At 37.9% G+C, this 19,388-nt stretch overlaps 1 protein-coding gene across 3 annotated transcripts in view; it reads left to right on the top strand.

Annotated features, from left to right (window-relative positions):
• The window catches only part of LOC118808272 (ATP-dependent 6-phosphofructokinase, muscle type-like), a 47,691-nt gene that overhangs the window by 4,539 nt on the left and 23,764 nt on the right, over positions 1 to 19,388 (top strand). Inside the window, exons 4-22 of one of the 3 annotated variants that reach the window (XM_036570819.1) lie at positions 1,958 to 2,147; positions 2,778 to 2,943; positions 3,661 to 3,705; positions 3,795 to 3,903; positions 5,425 to 5,520; positions 5,615 to 5,707; positions 5,793 to 5,918; positions 6,393 to 6,457; positions 6,552 to 6,615; positions 6,984 to 7,130; positions 7,228 to 7,298; positions 7,467 to 7,554; positions 9,453 to 9,605; positions 9,687 to 9,851; positions 10,006 to 10,067; positions 10,467 to 10,578; positions 10,676 to 10,775; positions 11,383 to 11,488; positions 11,945 to 12,182. In XM_036570819.1, coding sequence (XP_036426712.1) covers positions 1,958 to 2,147; positions 2,778 to 2,943; positions 3,661 to 3,705; positions 3,795 to 3,903; positions 5,425 to 5,520; positions 5,615 to 5,707; positions 5,793 to 5,918; positions 6,393 to 6,457; positions 6,552 to 6,615; positions 6,984 to 7,130; positions 7,228 to 7,298; positions 7,467 to 7,554; positions 9,453 to 9,605; positions 9,687 to 9,851; positions 10,006 to 10,067; positions 10,467 to 10,578; positions 10,676 to 10,775; positions 11,383 to 11,488; positions 11,945 to 12,080 — 2,094 coding nt within the window. In that variant the 3' untranslated portion in view covers positions 12,081 to 12,182. Of the gene's footprint in view, positions 1 to 1,957; positions 2,148 to 2,777; positions 2,944 to 3,660; positions 3,706 to 3,794; positions 3,904 to 5,424; positions 5,521 to 5,614; positions 5,708 to 5,792; positions 5,919 to 6,392; positions 6,458 to 6,551; positions 6,616 to 6,983; positions 7,131 to 7,227; positions 7,299 to 7,466; positions 7,555 to 9,452; positions 9,606 to 9,686; positions 9,852 to 10,003; positions 10,068 to 10,466; positions 10,579 to 10,675; positions 10,776 to 11,382; positions 11,489 to 11,944; positions 13,024 to 17,122; positions 17,190 to 17,374; positions 17,455 to 19,388 lie in introns of those variants that run through there. The other 2 variants (XM_036570822.1, XM_036570820.1) reach the window with 2 other exon arrangements.

Raw genomic sequence — 19,388 nt, 5'->3', positions numbered from 1 at the left:
TAGAATTTAACCACAGCGCAAGTGCACCATTCACAGCTTGAAAGATGAGACTGCAGGGAAGATTTCCATTAATTCTTGAATTTTTTACGCATCCCAACACACTCTTCAACCTCTACCCATGTACTATCTCACAAATTATTTGTCGAGTTTACAGGATGGTGCAATTGCACAAGCTTGCATCTGAAAGATTCCATATCCATCTGTGGCAAAGAGTCCAAGAGATCATGGTGTGTTTGCTGGCCTCATGTGTTTTAGTAATGAGGCATGTTATAGGAAGATTCCAACAGTGGGTAGTAGGAATTGGTGATAAGAGATAATTGGGCAAAAGTCCAAAAAATGAAATAAATAACATAAAAGTTTTTGAAGAAGGAGTGCAACAGGGGTGTATTAGGTGAAAGGGGTATGTTGTTGTGATGTAACATGCAGTAATGTTGGTGAGAAGAGCTCCACTTAATGAGTTCAGTCAAAGAGGTCCAGTTAACGAAACATGTATTATACACAAACACCGATGTCTCTTCAGTGCCTCTTACATGCAGGGTTTCACTCCTGACTGCACATCTCCACTGCTCCACTAAACTAACTGAAATAGCATTTGAACAACACAAAGTCTGAACTTCATTGACAATGAAGTACATCACTTCAAGACAGCAGCATATCCATCTCCTACTTCCCTACTGGGCAAAAAAAGGCCAAAATATAATGGTTTTAACTGAGGGGTTTGGCCAGGTCAGAGTCCACATTTAAACCATACAGAGAATTTTAATACTAGCTTGTTAATGTTTTACAACCATTTGAAGCCATCAGTGCTAAGTAGAAAAATACTGACTCTTCTTTCTGTAAAACATTGTCTGCAAATTTCCACACAAAACTTTAACACTGAAAGAAATCAAAGTGAAAAGCTATCTCATATTAGGTTACTTCATTTATTTGTTTAATGATTTGTTGTTAAGACCATTAAAGGCTTAATGTTCTACCATTTTGGGTTTGGCCCATTTTATTTTTGCCCAGGAGTGTAGATGTTTTTAGACGAATGGTTCCATGAACATGACAATTTAGCTTAGATTGCATTTCTATGTTCTGCATCTGTAACTTACCATTGATTACTACAGACAGAAATCCAGTCAAACTCAAAACTCATGTATGATACAAGCTGCTGTGCAGTAGCTGAATTCTGTGATTAGATTATTTAAACATGACTACCTAATGAGAATTCAAAATGTCAACCATTACAGTTTAGCAAAAAAAAAAAAAAAGTTTTTGGATAAGATAGACACACCTTACCAAAGGGTGTCTTCCAGAACTGTTCTTTTGAAGTTTCTTCAGCTTTTGAACACTAAATCCTTAGAATACTACACTCTCAGAAAAAAAACTGTCACTGTCAGCAGGGCAGCACCCCTCTTGTCACTGGGGTGGTACCCTCAAGAGTTCATCTCTCACAACCTTTCTCTGGTACCTTTAGTCAGAGAACATAAGTGTAACCATACTGACTCCACAGACCCCGTCTCGTCTCCAGGCTTTTTATTTTATTGTTCTGTTTTAAAACATTAGGTTATGAAAAGGTACAAATACATACTTTTCACCTGGGAAAATTTATTGGACACAGTTGAACCTTAAAACCACTGAAGACATTTACATTGTTTGGACAAAAAATGTACCTGCACAGTACCTTTATTTCTAACAGTGTAGAACACTTTCCCTAAGGCAAATTTACAATTTAATAACAAATACATGGACCAAAGAATTCAGCAAAGTCTTCTGCAAGACCACATGTTTTGCGTAATTGTTTACAAATTCATCAAATTTAGCAAACGACTGAAATTCTTATCCATTATATTTGTTGGGAGAGAGAGATTAGTTTGAGAAAACTTTCAAGGATAAAATGTAACAGACTGTTTAGAGATCAGCTGAGTAGAAGTAGTTTTTAACAATACTTATACCCTCTTGCTAACCCCTCCAGGGTGGCACGGTGATTGGCAGTGCCCGCTGTAAGGATTTTCGCACTAAAGAGGGCCGCACTAAAGCAGCGTGTAACCTGGTGAAGCTGGGTATCACTAACCTGTGTGTGATCGGCGGAGACGGCAGCCTGACTGGAGCCAATGAATTCCGCTCCGAGTGGAGCGAGCTGCTCCAGATCCTGCTCAAAGCAGGTGTGACTCAAACCAGCCTGCACTGACACTACACTACACTGTCTGATTACTGCTTAACATAGTAAAGCTCATTATTAACACTCTGCAGACACTGACTCTGCTCACATGGTTAATAGAAAATGAATGAGTATACTATTACATGCTGAATGTACTAACTGATTGACATCAACCTTGTTTACCTTTTGTATACAACATTTTGTATAATCCACAACTGCAAATACCTAAAAACACCATTCAAAACATAGACTAGTTTTTGTGTGCTAAACTCCTTGTCTGACACCAGATTATGTTTCTTTAGCATATTTATTTACATATAACCTTCATTTTATACTGATTTTATATTTTATATACAGTACTATGCAAAAGTGGCACCTAAGCACATTTTTGAAAGGCTAGAAATTGCAGCAGTTTAAAATGAATAATTTGCCAAGAAATTTAATTTGTACCATTTCTCCCTCACCACCAAGTCCATCAGTCAAGATTGGTGTTTAGTGTCTGAAATTTGCGACAAGACTTTGGACACCAAACTGTAGACACTAAACATAACTTGGTATATCAACTATGAATGGGGAAAACTGTATAAATTTTATGTGTCCCATTCCTTTGAGTCGTGTTTGCCTGTTTATGCAGGTAAGATCACAGCAGAGGAGGCCAAGCGCTCATCTCATCTGAACATCGTGGGGATGGTTGGCTCCATAGACAATGATTTCTGTGGCACTGACATGACAATCGGAACCGACTCAGCCTTACACAGGATCATAGAGGTGGTGGATGCAATTACAACCACAGCACAAAGGTACAGACAGAGAAACACAGTCACACATGCACAGGCACACACACACACACACACACAAACACACACACACACATATATCTTAATGTGCAATAGGGACTGTGTTACAAAAAACACAAATTTCCTTCATGAGTTTGTTATACTTTGAAAATATTGTTAAGGTTTTAAATTGTTCCATTCACCTTCCAGTGAATACAGTGCATGGAAACTAAGCTGCAAGAACAGCCAGTTTTGAATTCATCATGGTTTTGATGTCACAACCATGAACATATTTACATGACTGCCTTTTTAACATACAGCAGCTTAGCCAGCCCATTCACCTTGAAGTGATAAGAAGTGTTGTTACTGCAGACACTCTGTAGCAGTTATTGAAGTGGTATATTTGGGGAAAGCAAATTAAGCTTGTGTTGTTTTTGGCTGTCAGGAAGCAAGTCATCACTGTCTAAAACATAGAAAATGGCCTAACTCAGTAAATTACCCACCAGAGGCAGAAGTGGCACTATAATAACTCCAGCTCACGACTTCGGCATGTAATTGATTTCTGGGCTTGACTTTGCCTGGGTATTCGGGCCTGGAGGTTATGTTTAAGGTCAGAATGGATGTGTGCAGATGCTCACCGGTGATGAGATTTTACACATCACGACACATTTCTCACAGAACCTCACATCTCGACATCTAGAAGACAAAATCCAATTTGTCTGTCTCTTCCTCTATCTACAGCCATCAAAGAGCCTTCATTCTAGAGGTGATGGGCAGACACTGTGGGTACGTATCACTAGGCCAAATGCTTTTCTTTTCTATTTGTGTACTAGTCTGTGATAATATATTTTTCTACTGCATTTATGTGTGTGTAGGTATTTGGCATTAGTAACTGCTCTGGCAAGCGGTGCTGACTGGGTATTTATTCCTGAGATGCCTCCAGATGATGGCTGGGAAGATCACCTGTGCAGGAGACTTGCCAATGTAATAATAGTAATAATAGGTACACATGCAGACCAAAAGTATGGAAGTAAACAGAATTTTTTTTAAAATTTAAAACACAACACAACATGGTAATTGACATGAAGTTGTTTCCAAAATATTACATTAATTTGCAGTGATGTAGGAGAGTGTGGGTTTGTTAGCACAGTTTTCACTCTCTGTCGTATATACCATGCCATACATTAGGGTAGCCAAACTAGCAGTAAATCAAAACTGAGGGTCTCTGCTAAAAACACTCTTTTAATGTCAGAAAATATTTCGTGGAAGTAATCCATTCATGACAGGTGATGAAATTCATGTTGAGCATGGGGTTGCATGTGGTTGGTTGGCACATATTAAGGGGATAGTTGGCACACTGTTAAAAGACTATAGTTTAAAAAATAAAGCAATAAATAGAAATAATCAGACTTTTTAAATTAAAACCAAATCAATTCAATATTAGAAATATTAAATTTTTTTCTAAGAAAAACATAATGGGCCACTTTTTTCATATATAATATTTTTAAATAAATGTACAGTTAACCTTAAAAACATATTTAATATATAAATAATTTGGGCTTAAACTTAGATTATTATAAGATTTTCATCCTGAGATAGATGCACTTAAATTGTAAATGGCTTAAAGCTTAGAGGTAAAAACAACCTGTTACAAATGTAACATAACTTTAATATAACCAGTGACAGTATAGTACTGCATTCTAGTTGTGCTGTTTAGTAAGTGTGCAGTATCTAATATAAATTAATATACTTTTGACAAAAGTCCTACATTAAGCAGGCTAACACAAGTGCCAACCAACCCAACCCACATGTTAGCTAGAATAACTCTTCTTTGTTTTTAAAATCATACATGAAAAAAGATGACTGCTATTTCTACAAACTAAAATGAATGTAGTTTCAATTTTTCTCTATTGAATCTAACATTCCAATAATGTCAAATAGTTAGTGCCACTTTAACAGATTTTAACATTCAGAGCTCTTGGCAAAATAGAGCAATGTAGGTTAAAAATGGCGGTCATTTTTATGTTACATTTCTGTGTGAGTTTCTCCTATTGACCCAGAAATTAACACTGTGTCAACCAACCCCTGTGCCCCTTCACATCTTTAGTTGGTAACTGTCTCTTACATTGACCAATTTTAATTATGCCCAAACTTCTATTTCAACACACCTGATGCAGTTTATTAATATTTCAGGAGCTTCTGAATATGTGAATCAGGTGAACATGACGATGGCTTTGATTAAACTCACCCGGAGAAAAACAAATTAAGAATCAATTAATTGGATACTATGACGGCAGATCTGTTTGTAGTATGTTATTAGAAAAATAATGTCTATCTCTTGAAAAATAAATCACACTTATTATTACCCCACAAAGCTGGTTTTGCTTCCAGACCTTTGGCTTACAGTGTAAAATCCCTCACTGAATTATCATGATGATGTGATGGTATGATTGGGATTCCTCATCATTTCTCACATATCTCAACATGTATGTTTGATTTCTTCAGCAAAGAAGACTGGGCTATCGTCTGAATGTTATCATTGTGGCTGAAGGAGCTACAGATCGCTTTGGAAAACCCATCACTTGTGACATGGTCAAGATTGTAAGAATCTCCTCAAAACAGCACACAGAATATGATTATGAATGCTAATTCTGTAAGCAGAGAGTGTTAACGTTTGTGCTTTGGCTGTGTTTAGCTGGTCACTAAGAAGCTGGGCTTTGACACTCGAGCGACCATCCTGGGCCATGTGCAGAGAGGGGGAACTCCTTCAGCCTTTGACAGAATCCTGGTATGTTATGGCATGTCTCCATATTCACATAAACAACATGCATGTATCACTGATGTGAGATGAAGTGCTCCCCTCACTCTTTCAGGGCAGTAGGATGGGAGTAGAGGCTGTGATGGCTCTGCTGGAGGCCACGCCTGACACACCTGCCTGTGTGGTCAGCCTGTCTGGAAATCAGGCTGTCAGACTGCCTCTAATGGAATGTGTGCAAGTGGTACGATTTGACCTCTAAATACAAAAATCAGAACTGGTATTACTTTCTGTCTTTTCTTTGAAGTTTTGCTGTTGGTCTGCAGTTTGGGAATATTTTGCAAAGCCACAATTTAGGCTTCAAAGCCTCTAAATAATTTTTCTTGTAACAAGGATTTATGCTGATATGTAATGCATTTCTGAGATATTCCTATATGGGATTTTTGGCCTATATCTAAAATTTCTTATGTAGATATCTGGGAAATTAGGACAAAATCCAACCGGATTACCAATGCACCATTTATTTATAGAGGGTTATAAATGCAGTGAATGAAATGCAGACATTTTAGCACAATAGCTCAGTGTCAGTGTACATGATCCACTCTTCCAAAATACAAACAATGCGTCATCAAATATCGGTTTTTAAGCAAATAGCTGCCAATACCGTTCTGAATTAGATTTCATCCTACATTCATACATATTCGTCTTTGTCTGCCAGACTAAAGATGTGACCAAAGCTATGGCAGAAGGCAAGTTTGAAGAGGCCGTGAAGCTCAGGGGAAAGTGAGTTTTGTGTCTGTCCATCTTTCTGCCTTTCTCTCGTGCTTTGTAATATCAGGAAGCTGAATCTACTGTCTGTACTGCTTCTGTTCTGCAGGAGTTTTGAGAACAACTGGAACACATATAAGCTGCTGGCTCATGTGAGCCCCGCTGAGGTGAAGGTAAGTGGCTGCATCTGCTGGTCAATCAGCTATACAGAAATTTACATTTCTGCCAATTCATCACTGTGAAAGAAAAACAAGTACTTCCAGAATGGTAAGTTTACAGGAGAGGGGTGAAATGTTTTTTTTTTTTTTCAATGCAAGTTAATGTAAAGAGATTTTTTCTAAGCAATTTTGTAGCATTTCTCTCAGTCCATTCATCATGAAATTTCACACAGTATGAAGCACAGCTGCCATGCTCAAATGGTAGAGAAAAACAGAAATACATGTTTTTCTTTCAACAGTGAAAAATGACAATCTGTGTCTTCTTTTCCCGCTTACATCATGTCTGTTTGTCTGTTTTGTATCTCTTTGTCCTCTTTCTGTAGAGCAATATAAATATAGCCATAATGAATGTGGGTGCCCCGTGTGCTGGTATGAATGCAGCAGTACGTTCTGCAGTCAGGATCGGCATCCTACAGGGACATCACATGCTGGCCATACACGATGGTTTTGAGGGACTCGCGCATGGAAATGTAACTAAGCACATGTAAACCGGAAATTACAGTGTAGACACTGCACATATAATGCGTAAATGCACTTATCAACCCACCCTCTGCTCTCTGTGTCCAGATTGAGCCAATTTCCTGGGCCGCTGTTGGAAACTGGACCGGACAGGGTGGCTCTAATTTGGGAACTAAGAGGTACTATAGATCTGTCGATCATGCAAAGAAAAATGAGTTAATCCCTTAACCACCAAAGAAAGACATTTAGGTTCTTCATATAACTTTGTCTCACTTTACTTAATCTCCTATTATGTTATGTCTGTTGCCAGTAGCTCTCTGTCGCCCTCTTTCTGTGTTCATGTGCAGGACACTGCCAGCAAGCGTCATGGAAGAAATTAGTCTGAATGTAGCTAAGTTTAATATCCATGCTCTGATCATCATTGGAGGATTTGAGGTGAGATATTAAGCTGAAATAATTCCAGGGCTTGCATTCACAAAACATCTCAACCTATAACTGCATGGATACCTGTGCAAAAAAGGGGTGGAGGTGAACAAAATAACAGAAACACTATGTGAAATACTCATACACATTGACCTTTTATTAGGGGTCATTTTAGGTTTAATATTACTGTATTAATATTACTCTAGCCCATCTGTTGGTGCACAATTATCAGCCTCCCTATACCCTATCCATTAATAAAAAAATGACCATGATATGACCATCGACCTACCAGATATTATTTCAGAGGTGGATTCTCTGCACATCAGTGGAACCATAAAGCCCTATTAGTGTGTATTGCACTGGTACAAGTCTATCAGGCACAGTGATGTTCCTGGAGTCTTTAAACATCGTGTACACTTACTGTCCACTTTATTAGATACATCTACCTGGTTGGTACACTTGTTGATACACCTGTACAGGTACACTGTACAGTTTGATTGTTGTGATGTGGTGGTGGTGTGCCGATGTTTATTTAATTCTTCAGAGAAACAAAAAGACACTGGAGGAGGATCCTGAAATCCACAAAAATTGAGGTGTTTATTTGACATAAACTGAAGGGTTTCATTGTAAAATGTATCATAGACCATTTTCAAGAATTTTCATGATATAATTATGTTAGGAGTGGGCTTACATACAATGTGACATGATTTATACCACCTTTATTTGAGAAATGAAAATGTGTTGAAAATGTGGATATAGAGCGTTTTGAAATGAAACTCTTTAATTGAAAAAGGACCAACATTCAATACCAGCAATGAGAGGGAAAAAAAAATGTACACCAAACCACATGTGAACCAAACAAAAAGTGCCTCCAGGTCCTCTGTGTTGTGCTAGAAACTCCCCCTCTTTTATTCCGAATACCCTGTGCTAAAAGCTGAATAAACAAATCAGCAAGAGTCAGTCATTTACATCTACCAATCTAGCTATCTACTATAGTCATTTACATTTACTATGCTGCTACTTCAGGGGCATCCAGTTTTATCCACCAAGGGCTGGTGTGGTTGCAGGTTTTTATTCCAAACAAGCAAAAGCACACCTGATTCCACTTGTGTAATCAGTTGGTCAAAAAACAAATCCTGCTTAAGGCCAGTGGCAACACTGGACAGCCCTGTTCTGCCTTCTCAATTGTCACACATAAATAATAGTTACTACTCCACAACACAGAAACTATAGCTGATCTTTTTTCATGCACAATTTGTGTCAGTCATCATTTAGCCTAGTGGTTCTCAAAGAGGTCCACAGGGCCCTCAGAAGGCCCATATTGTTGCTATATTGGTATGTGTTACAAGTGAAGTTGGATCAAAAATGTGGACTGCCTTGGCAGCATTGATGACTGTTTTGAGAACCACTGCTCTAGCCCTTCATCAGTGGTCAGTTTTGGCCACAGGACCATTTTACATTTTTACATTTACAGCATTTAGCAGACGCTCTTATCCAGAGTGACTTACAATCCACCACTGTTGGATGGATGGTTTTAATTGATGGACTATTCTCAACCCAGCATTGACATTGAGGTGTGAAAAAACCTCAGCAGCCCTGTTGTGTCTGATACGCTAGTACACCCACTACCCTGTCCCAAGTAATGTCTGGTCAGTGGAGGTCCATTTCTGGACGAGGTAGAGTGGGGCTAATAAATTGTGCAGTAACAGAAGTATTACAGCCAGTAAATGTAAACCTATGAAGTGCACCTCTCAAAATATTTTATGAACAATAACAATATAATCATTTGTGTTACGTTATGTTTTATATTTTGCTTGTCACTTATCAGATTGTGCTACAAATGACAGGCCATCAATGGGTTAATGGGTTAATACTAAAGCCCTTATATCTCTTTTTACTCTGTATCTAAGGCATTTGTTGCAGGTTTGGAGATGGTGACTGGAAGAGAGAAGTATGAGGAATTGTGTATTCCTATTGTTGTTATTCCAGCCACCGTGTCCAACAACGTTCCTGGATCTGACTTCAGCATTGGAGCTGATACTGCTCTCAACACCATCACAACAGTAAGAATTACATACACACACTCACACACAGTCACACATGCAGACACACACATTCTTAATGTAATCTTTGTGTTGTGAAAGACCTGCGACAGGATAAAGCAGTCTGCGGCTGGAACGAAGCGCAGGGTTTTCATCATTGAGACTATGGGGGGATATTGTGGATATCTGGCAACCATGGCAGGCCTCGCTGCAGGAGCTGACGCTGCCTACATCTATGAAGAACCTTTTGGCATCCATGACCTAGAGGTAAAAGAGGGTGAACCAATAAGAGGACAGATACTGATGCACAGTGGGGAGGAGGGGGGTAAACAAAGTAAACAAAGAGCTAAAGCAGTTATCTGAGGGTAAAGATATGTGTTTACTGTGTGGGTTAATCAGTGATGCATTGTTTAATTGGCAGGCAAACGTTGAGCATTTGGTGGAAAAGATGAAGACCACTGTGAAAAGAGGCCTCATCCTCAGGTTGACTTTGTGCACTTTTAATTTGTCTCTGATCATTTTTCTTCTAAATTTAGTCACAATTCTCATTGTACCATCACACTGAGAAGAAGAGTGAAGAGGAGTTTACCTTTCTATTCTATTCATATCTTTCATATAGTTAAATTAGGCACTTTGCATTTATTGCTGTCTAAAAAAAACATGCATGTACATTTTTGTCATTTTTAATTTTTCTACATTATTTGGACAAAGCATGCATGATGAATGAACCAATAGAAATGCTCCAAAATCACTTTAGAAAAGTCTTTACATTACTCACACAAAATGTTAAGAATGTTTCTGCATTCTGCTATAAATTTACTATTTTTTTTCTGACAGTGATGATTTGAGTAACATGACTAACATGAATTCATTTCTCTGCAGGAATGAGAAGTGTAATGCCAACTACACCACAGACTTCATATTTAATCTGTACACAGAGGAGGGCAAAGGAGTATTTGACTGCCGCAAAAATGTGCTGGGGCACATGCAACAGGTTCTAGTGCTGCTGTACTCTAACTATTCTGTCTGTCTGGTCTATCTGATGGGCTGTCTGACACCTCCTGATCTCTCTCTCTCTCTCTCTCTACCAGGGTGGTACTCCATCACCGTTCGACAGGAACTTTGGCACTAAGATGGGTGCTAAAGCCATATTGTGGCTGACTGATAAATTGAAGGAGTGCTACAGACACGGTTAGTGATGGCTTACGTGGGGGAGGTGGAGGGGGGTATTTTTCCCCTGGTTGCCCTTATTTTCTATTATCTGGCTTCTCTCTGGCTCTCCTCCCTAGTTTTATGTAGTGCCTGAGTTTTTTTGAATACTCTTTCAACGCGCTCACAAACATCTGATTCATCTGCTTGTCGGGGTCTGAAGCACAATCGACATTACAAAATGTTCTTCCGCATGTTGTGTACAATTACACATTTCCACCAGAGAAGGCACCAATCCCCAAAACTTACATAGTGCAGCTTTAGATTCAGTTTGATTTGCATATGTTAGTCTGGTCTGCTTTTTAAATGTGGTTCGCCTAATTTTCCTTGTGAAGAGACAGCCACTCTCTCAGAGTACGAGCCATTTACATAAATCTGTCCCAAAGGTTCAATAACCAAAACAGCCTGTTTTATTTTAAGGAATGAAGTGAGGTCGTAAATGGTCATGTAAACAGACTGTGCCTATTTTCAGTACATAAACCCACACAAACAGTATAAGCTGACTTTAGGGGTAAATGACAAGAAAGTGTAGAATATGTGCTCCATAAATGTGTATTATAAGTAAATGTGCCTTTGATTGCTTGTGCAGGTCGTATCTTTGCCAACACGCCAGACTCTGCCTGCGTGCTGGGCATGAGGAAGAGAGCTTTGGTCTTCCAGCCTCTTGCTGAGCTCAAAATCAATACTGACTTTGAGTGAGTGATGAATGTGCCACACATCTGACTGTCATTTTTTTCTCTTATTCCTAGGAGGACAATGTGCAATCGCTTTGTCATGAATTCTTATTGTCCTAACTTACAGTCTTATGTATTACAGTATGCAAATTTTTGTGCAACCCAGTCAAATTTACATGTGTTTTTGAACTAAGTGAAAATAAGTGCACATCTTCTATAGGGGACACACTTCTGCACATTTTAATACACAATTACTGTTCATTTGCAGAATCAAACATATTGGGAAAAAATAAAATGTTTTATATTTTTTTATATGTTAAACTCAGCAAACAAATGGAAATTGTGTACTGAAACTTTCAGAAAAATGTCATATTTAAGTGTGTTCTCTGTAGATAATGTGTTAACTTACTTTCACGTTTCAGCAAAACATGTAATTTGACTGGTGCATACGACTCTGTCTCCCCGTCCTCTCTCTAGGCATCGTATCCCCAAGACTCAGTGGTGGCTAAAGCTGAGGCCAATTCTGAAGATTCTGGCCAAATACAAGATCAGTCTGGATATATCAGAGAAGGCAGCAATGGAAAGTGTGATCAAGAAGAGAGGAACAGTCTAAATACACTCCCTCACACAGTCACACACTGGTGCTTCTGTAGTTCAGGGTTTCTACCATGAAGCCGTCTCGAGTATTTTGTCAGTCCAGGCATGGTTTCCATCTAAAACCGCACACTTAGTGTACGTGTGTGTGTTCGCATGCATGCTCACCCACTTCCTTCTTCTGCTCCATTTTTCAACTTATCATCCATCAGACCTTATCAGACCTACGCACCATCTTTACATCCTGACATGCCTTCACTTACATCTTTCTTTCTTTATTTTCTTTATTTGTCACTTGTGGTCCTGTATGTGCAAAAAAATAAATACGTGGGATTCAGAGACACTCGTTATACTGAGACACTAAAGCAATAAAACGTGGCCCTGAAACTCTGTCAGAGTGAAATATTTTACTTCAACGTGCCAACTTTTCTCATATAAACACTGAAAAAAAGGTTGGAAAAAAACAAGTAGGTCATGTTCATTTGATGCCCCAGAAACCCCCCCACCTGCAGGGTGAAGGATGTTGTAACTTGTGGGGCTCCCCACAAAAGCACTACATTTCACTTGTGAAACGTGTGAGCTTTTTTAAGGTCCTTCTTTTGTCAGAGAGATGGAATAAACAAAGATTCTATAGAGAAGGAAAACACTTTTTTAGCATTACTGTAGTTTAAGCTAATGTAAGTAAAATGTATTCCATTCATTTTTGATCCGTTTCTGTTAGTCTGTCAATTTTAAAATTCCCACACACATAAAAGGTGAGTGCGACAAAAAAGGGAAAAATACAGCTAAGAGGTTTTGATATGACTGTCGTTAGGCTAGTTCAGACGTGCGCTGGGTGAAGCTGCAGTGGTTGTGGGAACAGCAGTTCCTCATGTGTGCTAGGCTCGATCAGACGCTGTTGTAAGAGCTCAGAGCTGATCTGCAGATTTTAATAAACACAACGTCTTCATAGAAAAGCCATGGTAAGTGTAACTAATCTTTTCTTAATTTGAGTAAGTCTATGTTGTATTTATTTAAAGCAGTATGTTAACCAAAACAGAAAAGGATAACCATGAAAAATCACAAAAGAAATCCAGGAAATCCAGGAATAAACTCTGAACTTCTTTGACTTATATATTTGAAGACAAATACAACTGAAACAGGACCATTTTTTGTTATTATTATTATTTTTATTATTATTAAAAAGAGTTAAGGTAGACCAGTCATCCATTAAAACTGAATGCTTTTGATGAGTCTTTTGCTAACTATTGGAGAATGTCTTGTAAAAATATATATATAGCAAGAGCTTTTTTTTAAGCTTTTTCTTGAGACTCATCAAAAGCATTGCCAGCAGCTCTGGAGGTGGATAGAATAATCTAAAACAATCCCAAATAGGAGTATTATTACTTTCATTTCAGAATTCAGTAATGTAAAGTAAAAAAAAAAATACAAGTAAAAAAAGTATTTAAAGTGAACTGACTCAACAACAACAACAAATTTGTCAGGACATGCAGTGCTTAGCTGTAAAACTTTGTACAATCTTGTACTGTACCATGATCAGAAACGCACTCATTTTGGTATTTCATCATCAGAATACTTTACTGTTTTGTCCATTTACTTACAGGCACTAGCACAAAACTTTAGCACTAAACACTGAAACTGAATAAAAATGAAATAAAATCAAAGTGTGATAGTAAATTAAATATTAAAATTTATGAAGGACAAAAGCCATAGCATTATTATTGCATTATTATTTCACTGGCATGTATAGCAAATATTGTCAGTCAAATTATGTGATAAATTGGTATTATTCAGGTAACAGGTGACAGGATTAAATATTACTTAAATTTTGCTATTGTCTTTTAGTCATTGCGCCGTATTAGTCTGTGGCCTGAAGGTAGTGTTTGAAATCCTGAATGAAGGGGATGACGGGAATTATTAAACAACTGTACAGGCTGTAAAGTTATTATAGATGAATCTATGTTCTTGCCAGCCTTAATGGTTTGTTTTTTTGTGTGACAATCTTGCAGCATGGAAACCTCTCATTTAAAAAAAAAAAAAATTTGAGAACACTCTCAATTATGATCTGTAGACCCCAGAAGATTGGGGTATTGGTGTTAAAGCCCCTCCACTTCCTGAGGAGAACATTGCATTGCCTTGCTTTTTTTATAGATATAATCCACGTTGATCCGAAAGGTGAGTTTATTACCTATTACTGCTCCCAAATCCTAGAAATGGGTGACCTGCTCCACTTCCTGCACACTTATACTGATAGCCTATTTGCGCGGTGTGTGTTGACCACTTTATCTCTCTTCCTTGACACAGCTTCCTAGACTTGATGCCATTTCACCTATGTAAGAAAGGAAAGGTTTTACACTGCACTTAATTCCTTAAATGGCCAGGGCCCACTGGCAGGCCCAAAGCTTTATTACACACTTCTATAACATAAGAATAGCTCAGCCAGATTGCATTAAAGTCCTTGTAGTTACTGAGTAATAAGGCTTAGTATGTATTAAGTCTCTGATTTAAAGGGGTTTAATTTAATATCCACTTGCTGGGGATGCTCAGAAACACAACACAGACCCTTTAGGAGGAGGTGGGTAAAGCCTGAGTAAAATTCCATAAAAAGGATCCATATGAATTGGCTTTGTTAAGATGTCAATCAACTTAGTCCAAGAGAGTGAGAGTAGCACCATCTATGCCACAATTCACCTGCTAAGCGAATGGCATGGGGTCCATACACTCAGCTATTTAAGATAAACATTCTTTATGTACTACAATCTTCATGTATTTGCTGAGTAGGAAAGACACAGCAGTGGTGCCCAATATTGCCATAATATCTCTGTTAAAATGAACGGGCGGAGTCAGAAAGAGTTTCCACTTTGAATGCGACACTATCAGAAACATCCAAGGTGTCTGTGTTATGCTAGGCCTTAATTAATCTCCATTAAAATCCTTTCAATTTTAATCTTTTAACTAAAATAGCATACAGTGTGTAAGAGTTTGTTTTTAAAAGACTGAAAGTGAAGAACATATGCAAGAAAATTTCAATCACAGTGGAATATGGAGAGAAAACCCTGATCGAATTACAGTAGGTTGCTGGAGAACATCAGACTAACTGCAGAGATGGATAACGATTGAAGTGCTTCGGTTTATAAAGTCAATAATTCGATAATTAAACTTATAAGCTTTAACTGTGTGAAACAGTTTTGATGTATGTTAACATTTAATTTATGTTAGCTAATGGTTTAGCTGGTCACCCATCATGGTCATGCTGGTTGTTTAGCATACCAGCATCCAAAACATAACATATGCTGGTTTTGCTGGTGAGAGCTACGCTGGTGTATGCTGTTTTTTCTAGCACGGATGTGGAGGTGTGATTTCAGCTCTCTAACTTTTTTATATTTAAAAAAATAACCAAGACTTCTAACACTGGACTTTGCTACCATGCTACTTTAAGCCCACTTTAAAAATCCCTGTTACTAAAAGAATAGCCTGGTTAACTGAGCTTGTAATTTGGCTGGACTGTAGGCAACACTTTTGTAAAACTGATCAGAAGCTTCCTCTGAGAGAGAGTGAGAGAGTGTGATTCTGTGAGAACATCCTCACTCTGCTACAACATAGTGCCACTCTGTCTAGCACGTTTTGAGGGTAAGCAGGACTACACTGCAGAGAAAGAGAGCTGTGGTTTTACTTCTGATACAGCTGTCGCCTCTTTTTCAGACCGATACCGACTTCCTTCTTGTAACGTCTGCAGTCTGGTTTTGTGTGAGTGTGTAAATGTGTGTGCGTGAGCTTGAGCAAGAGGATAAAAAGTTGCTGCATTTTTTAAGTTGGACAAACTTCACACTTTTGTCCTTAGAATTTAGGCATCACACACCCTGTATTGAGATTTGTATTAAACTATTATTCATTTTCAGTGTAATTTCATTTTAACCATGCTGTCCTAATGACATAACTCATACAAGTACACCACCAAAGGCAAACATGCAGTGTGATCAATATGAAAAAACACAAGAGGAATTCTTACAGTTAGAGAACATGCACTGTTACGCATTTCTGGATGAGGGACTGAGCAAATGAGCTCAAATTATGTGTATTGTTGATTTTCTTAGTGAAAATATGTTTCATCCTCCATATTGTTAGAAATAAAGGTACAGTACATTACATTTTTCATTCATCAAGGTACAAACATTGTAAATGTACCCTCAAAGGTACAAGAATGGTTTTATGGTCCAACTGTGTACCTTAAATAAGTTTTTTTTCCCCAGGTGAAAATGACATATTTGTATATTTTCATAATCTAATGTTCTAAAACAGAACAATAAAATAAAAAGCCTGGAGACGAGACAGGGTGTGTGTGGTCAATACAATTTATAGAAAATATAATTTCAATGGATTATGGTACCATTATGTTACTGACTAAAGGTACTGAGATGTACCTTGAGGGTACCACCCCAGTAACAAGAGGGCTACTGCCCCAGTGACAGTTTCATACCTTTATTTCTGAGATTGTACAGAGAGCACACCTTTGCACAATTACTGTTTATACTTTTTATTATTGAATTTAACATATTGGAAAAAGATATAAAACATTTTTTTATTTTTCCTTAATCTTTAATTTAACCAGGCAGGTCATCAAAAATTCTTATTTACAATGGTGGCCTGGCAAGCACCAAAAAACATGTGATACATTTTATTTCATGCTTTATTTTAGCAATATGTTAATCTTAGCAAAAAAAAAAAATAGAAATTGTGCTCTAAATTTTACAGAAAAGTGTCATATTTAAGTGTGTCCTCTGTAGAGGTTATTTAATTTATTTGCATAAAACTGTATAACCTCCCTGTATACCTCAATACAGCTTTTAAAAGTTTTGAAATGTTTCCTTTTTGTTGTAATAGTAAGGATATCTTTGCTATAATTCATCCTCTATGAAGAACTGCGTACGGCTTAGCTTCTTTGAAGTTTCAATTTCAGAAATCTAAAACGATGGCCACAACAGGCCTGAACAAGCTACTTGTGGGACTGCTAACAATAACAGTTCATGCTTTCTTACAAAAACTTTACCTCTTTAACTCCAGCAGGTCATGACTTATGCTCCGGTGGTGGTCGTTCTTCTTCAGTTTGTGGGACAGCTGTGTACAGCAGGTAATGAACTTCAGTTTTGCGTCAGATGAAGACATAATGTGGAAAATGAAGAGTATGATGCCTTGTTCTATTCTGTTTTTTGTTTTTACTAAGTACATATAATGCTATAAATCATAAATTTGTTGTAGCATGATTTTGACAATGATATGTGATTCTGTCTCTCTCTTTCTTACTGTCGATTTCAGTTCAAGCACCAGTTTGCCAGCCACAGGCCTCATGCTCTGAATGTTTGAGTAGTCCAGGGTGTGCGTGGTGTAAACAGCAGGTAGGCAAGAGGGATTAAGAACTAGATTTTAGATACAACACATTGTAAACACATTTATTCATTGTTTTAAGCCAAACCTCACAACTAGCCAAATGAATAAAGTATTACTTCTTCAACTGAGAGTTCTTCTGGGGAAATAACCTATTTGCAGGGTAACCTGAACTGACAGTGTCCACATCCAAACAAGGGGCTATTAGGACTCCTTTCTCTTTGCTGTTCAAAATTTGCTGCTCTGTTTTCTAGTAATTTGAAATACTGTCTGCTAAGCAAGAGAACCCTAAAAACATTTGTTGTTGTAAGGTTATTAACTAAGGTTATTAAGGAAAGTAAACACTGTTTCAAATTACAGCATTGGCCAGGGGTTGGCCACAGGCGGCTCTTTTACTGCCCTGTTGCGGCTCCACAGCAGAATTAGATTTTTAGGTAAAAATAAAATAATCCTCCTTTGCAGTAAAATAAAGCTCTGCTGATCGTTCTAACAGAGTTTTAACTATAAACTCTCTTAAACACTGGAGTTAATGTATAACTGCTAATTCACCCTTTAACCCTGAAGGTTGGCGCACAGAATTCTGGTCATCATAGCAATGAGAACACACTCTCGCCTAGCTAGTAGCTAACAGAAAGGCAAAGAGAAACATTTAAGATGAACATCGATAATGTGGAGACAAATTAACATATTTGCATTTATAATCACTCCAGCTGGTTTCCTGATACGTTTAATTTGCAATGAGAAGCTGTCAGACTGAAAAGTTGCGAAGCTGTAGTCAGCTTCTCATTTGCCAGCTTCTCATTCGAATTGTACCATTCCACCTTAAATGGCGCAGCAGTCACATTCTGGCACCTCAGTCACCATTTAAGGTGGAACGGGAAAATTTGAACAAGAAGCTGGCGAATGTGAAGCTGACTTCAGCCTCGTAAAACAGTCGAAAGTTGAGAGAAATTTTACAAGAAGCTTTTTACTTTTGAGGAAAAGTTTCCTGCTGGAGACGTGAGAAATGTGGCTATATCTGAGCTAGAGCTTAGAGTAGAGCAAAGTAAGTCTGCGTTTTTGTTTACATTATATTTTTAGTATACTAGTACATTAGCACATACTGAGACATATTTACAGCCAAGATGGCAAAATGGACATAAAATATTATGGCTCCCAAGGTGGATTGAATTTTTGTTGAAAAGACAAAATGGCTCTTCTTACCATTTGGGTTACTGACCCCTGGCATAGGCCTACTTAAATGTGCTCTGCAGCACATACAGGATGATCACAGAGATGTTAAATATTTATATTAAAGTAGGCCTGTACTGTATTTTGGAACAATGAGTGCTTTAGTTAATAACCGTACAAAAAAGCGAGCCTGAAGGATCAGTTTCCAGTTGATGGCTGTGTTTCTGAAGCCCATTGTGTTTTTTCATATTATAGCTAGCTATTGTTTGTAACTGTTTCCTGTTTTTTCATGAAAACAAAATTTGGTCCATCTTTTTCTTTTTTTCTTTCTTTCTTTCTTTCTTTCTTTCTTTCTTTCTTTCTTTCTTTCTTTCTTTTTCTCCCTTGCTTCTTTCTCTCCTCAAGTCTCTCCAAACATCTACAAACATACTAAATTTCCTAGGCTATATACCGTATATTTCAAGAGTCAATCAGTTATTATGGAGAGTACACATTGTTCCAAATTACAGTTTAGGCCTGCTTACATGTGCTACTAGCTCTGCAGCACAAACCAAGATTATCACAGAGACAGAAGACCCTGCAGTGTTAATCTAGAGGGAAGCATGTGGACTGAAACCAAAGGCTGTGGTGAGCTAACTTTAGTGTTCCAGTCCGCTTCTCATTCTGATATTCTTGTGCATGACATGTTTAGTCCTCATTATCTGAAAGGGAAATACCCCACATAAAAACCTGAGAGTTAGTCTGTAGACTTTAGACTTGCTGGCACAAAAAACAT

Source organism: Colossoma macropomum, unplaced genomic scaffold (assembly GCF_904425465.1).
Source record: "Colossoma macropomum unplaced genomic scaffold, Colossoma_macropomum, whole genome shotgun sequence".
Classification (NCBI taxonomy): Eukaryota; Metazoa; Chordata; class Actinopteri; order Characiformes; family Serrasalmidae; genus Colossoma; species Colossoma macropomum.
Note: the sequence above shows the minus strand (reverse complement) of the source record. Positions and strands in the feature narration are given on the sequence as shown.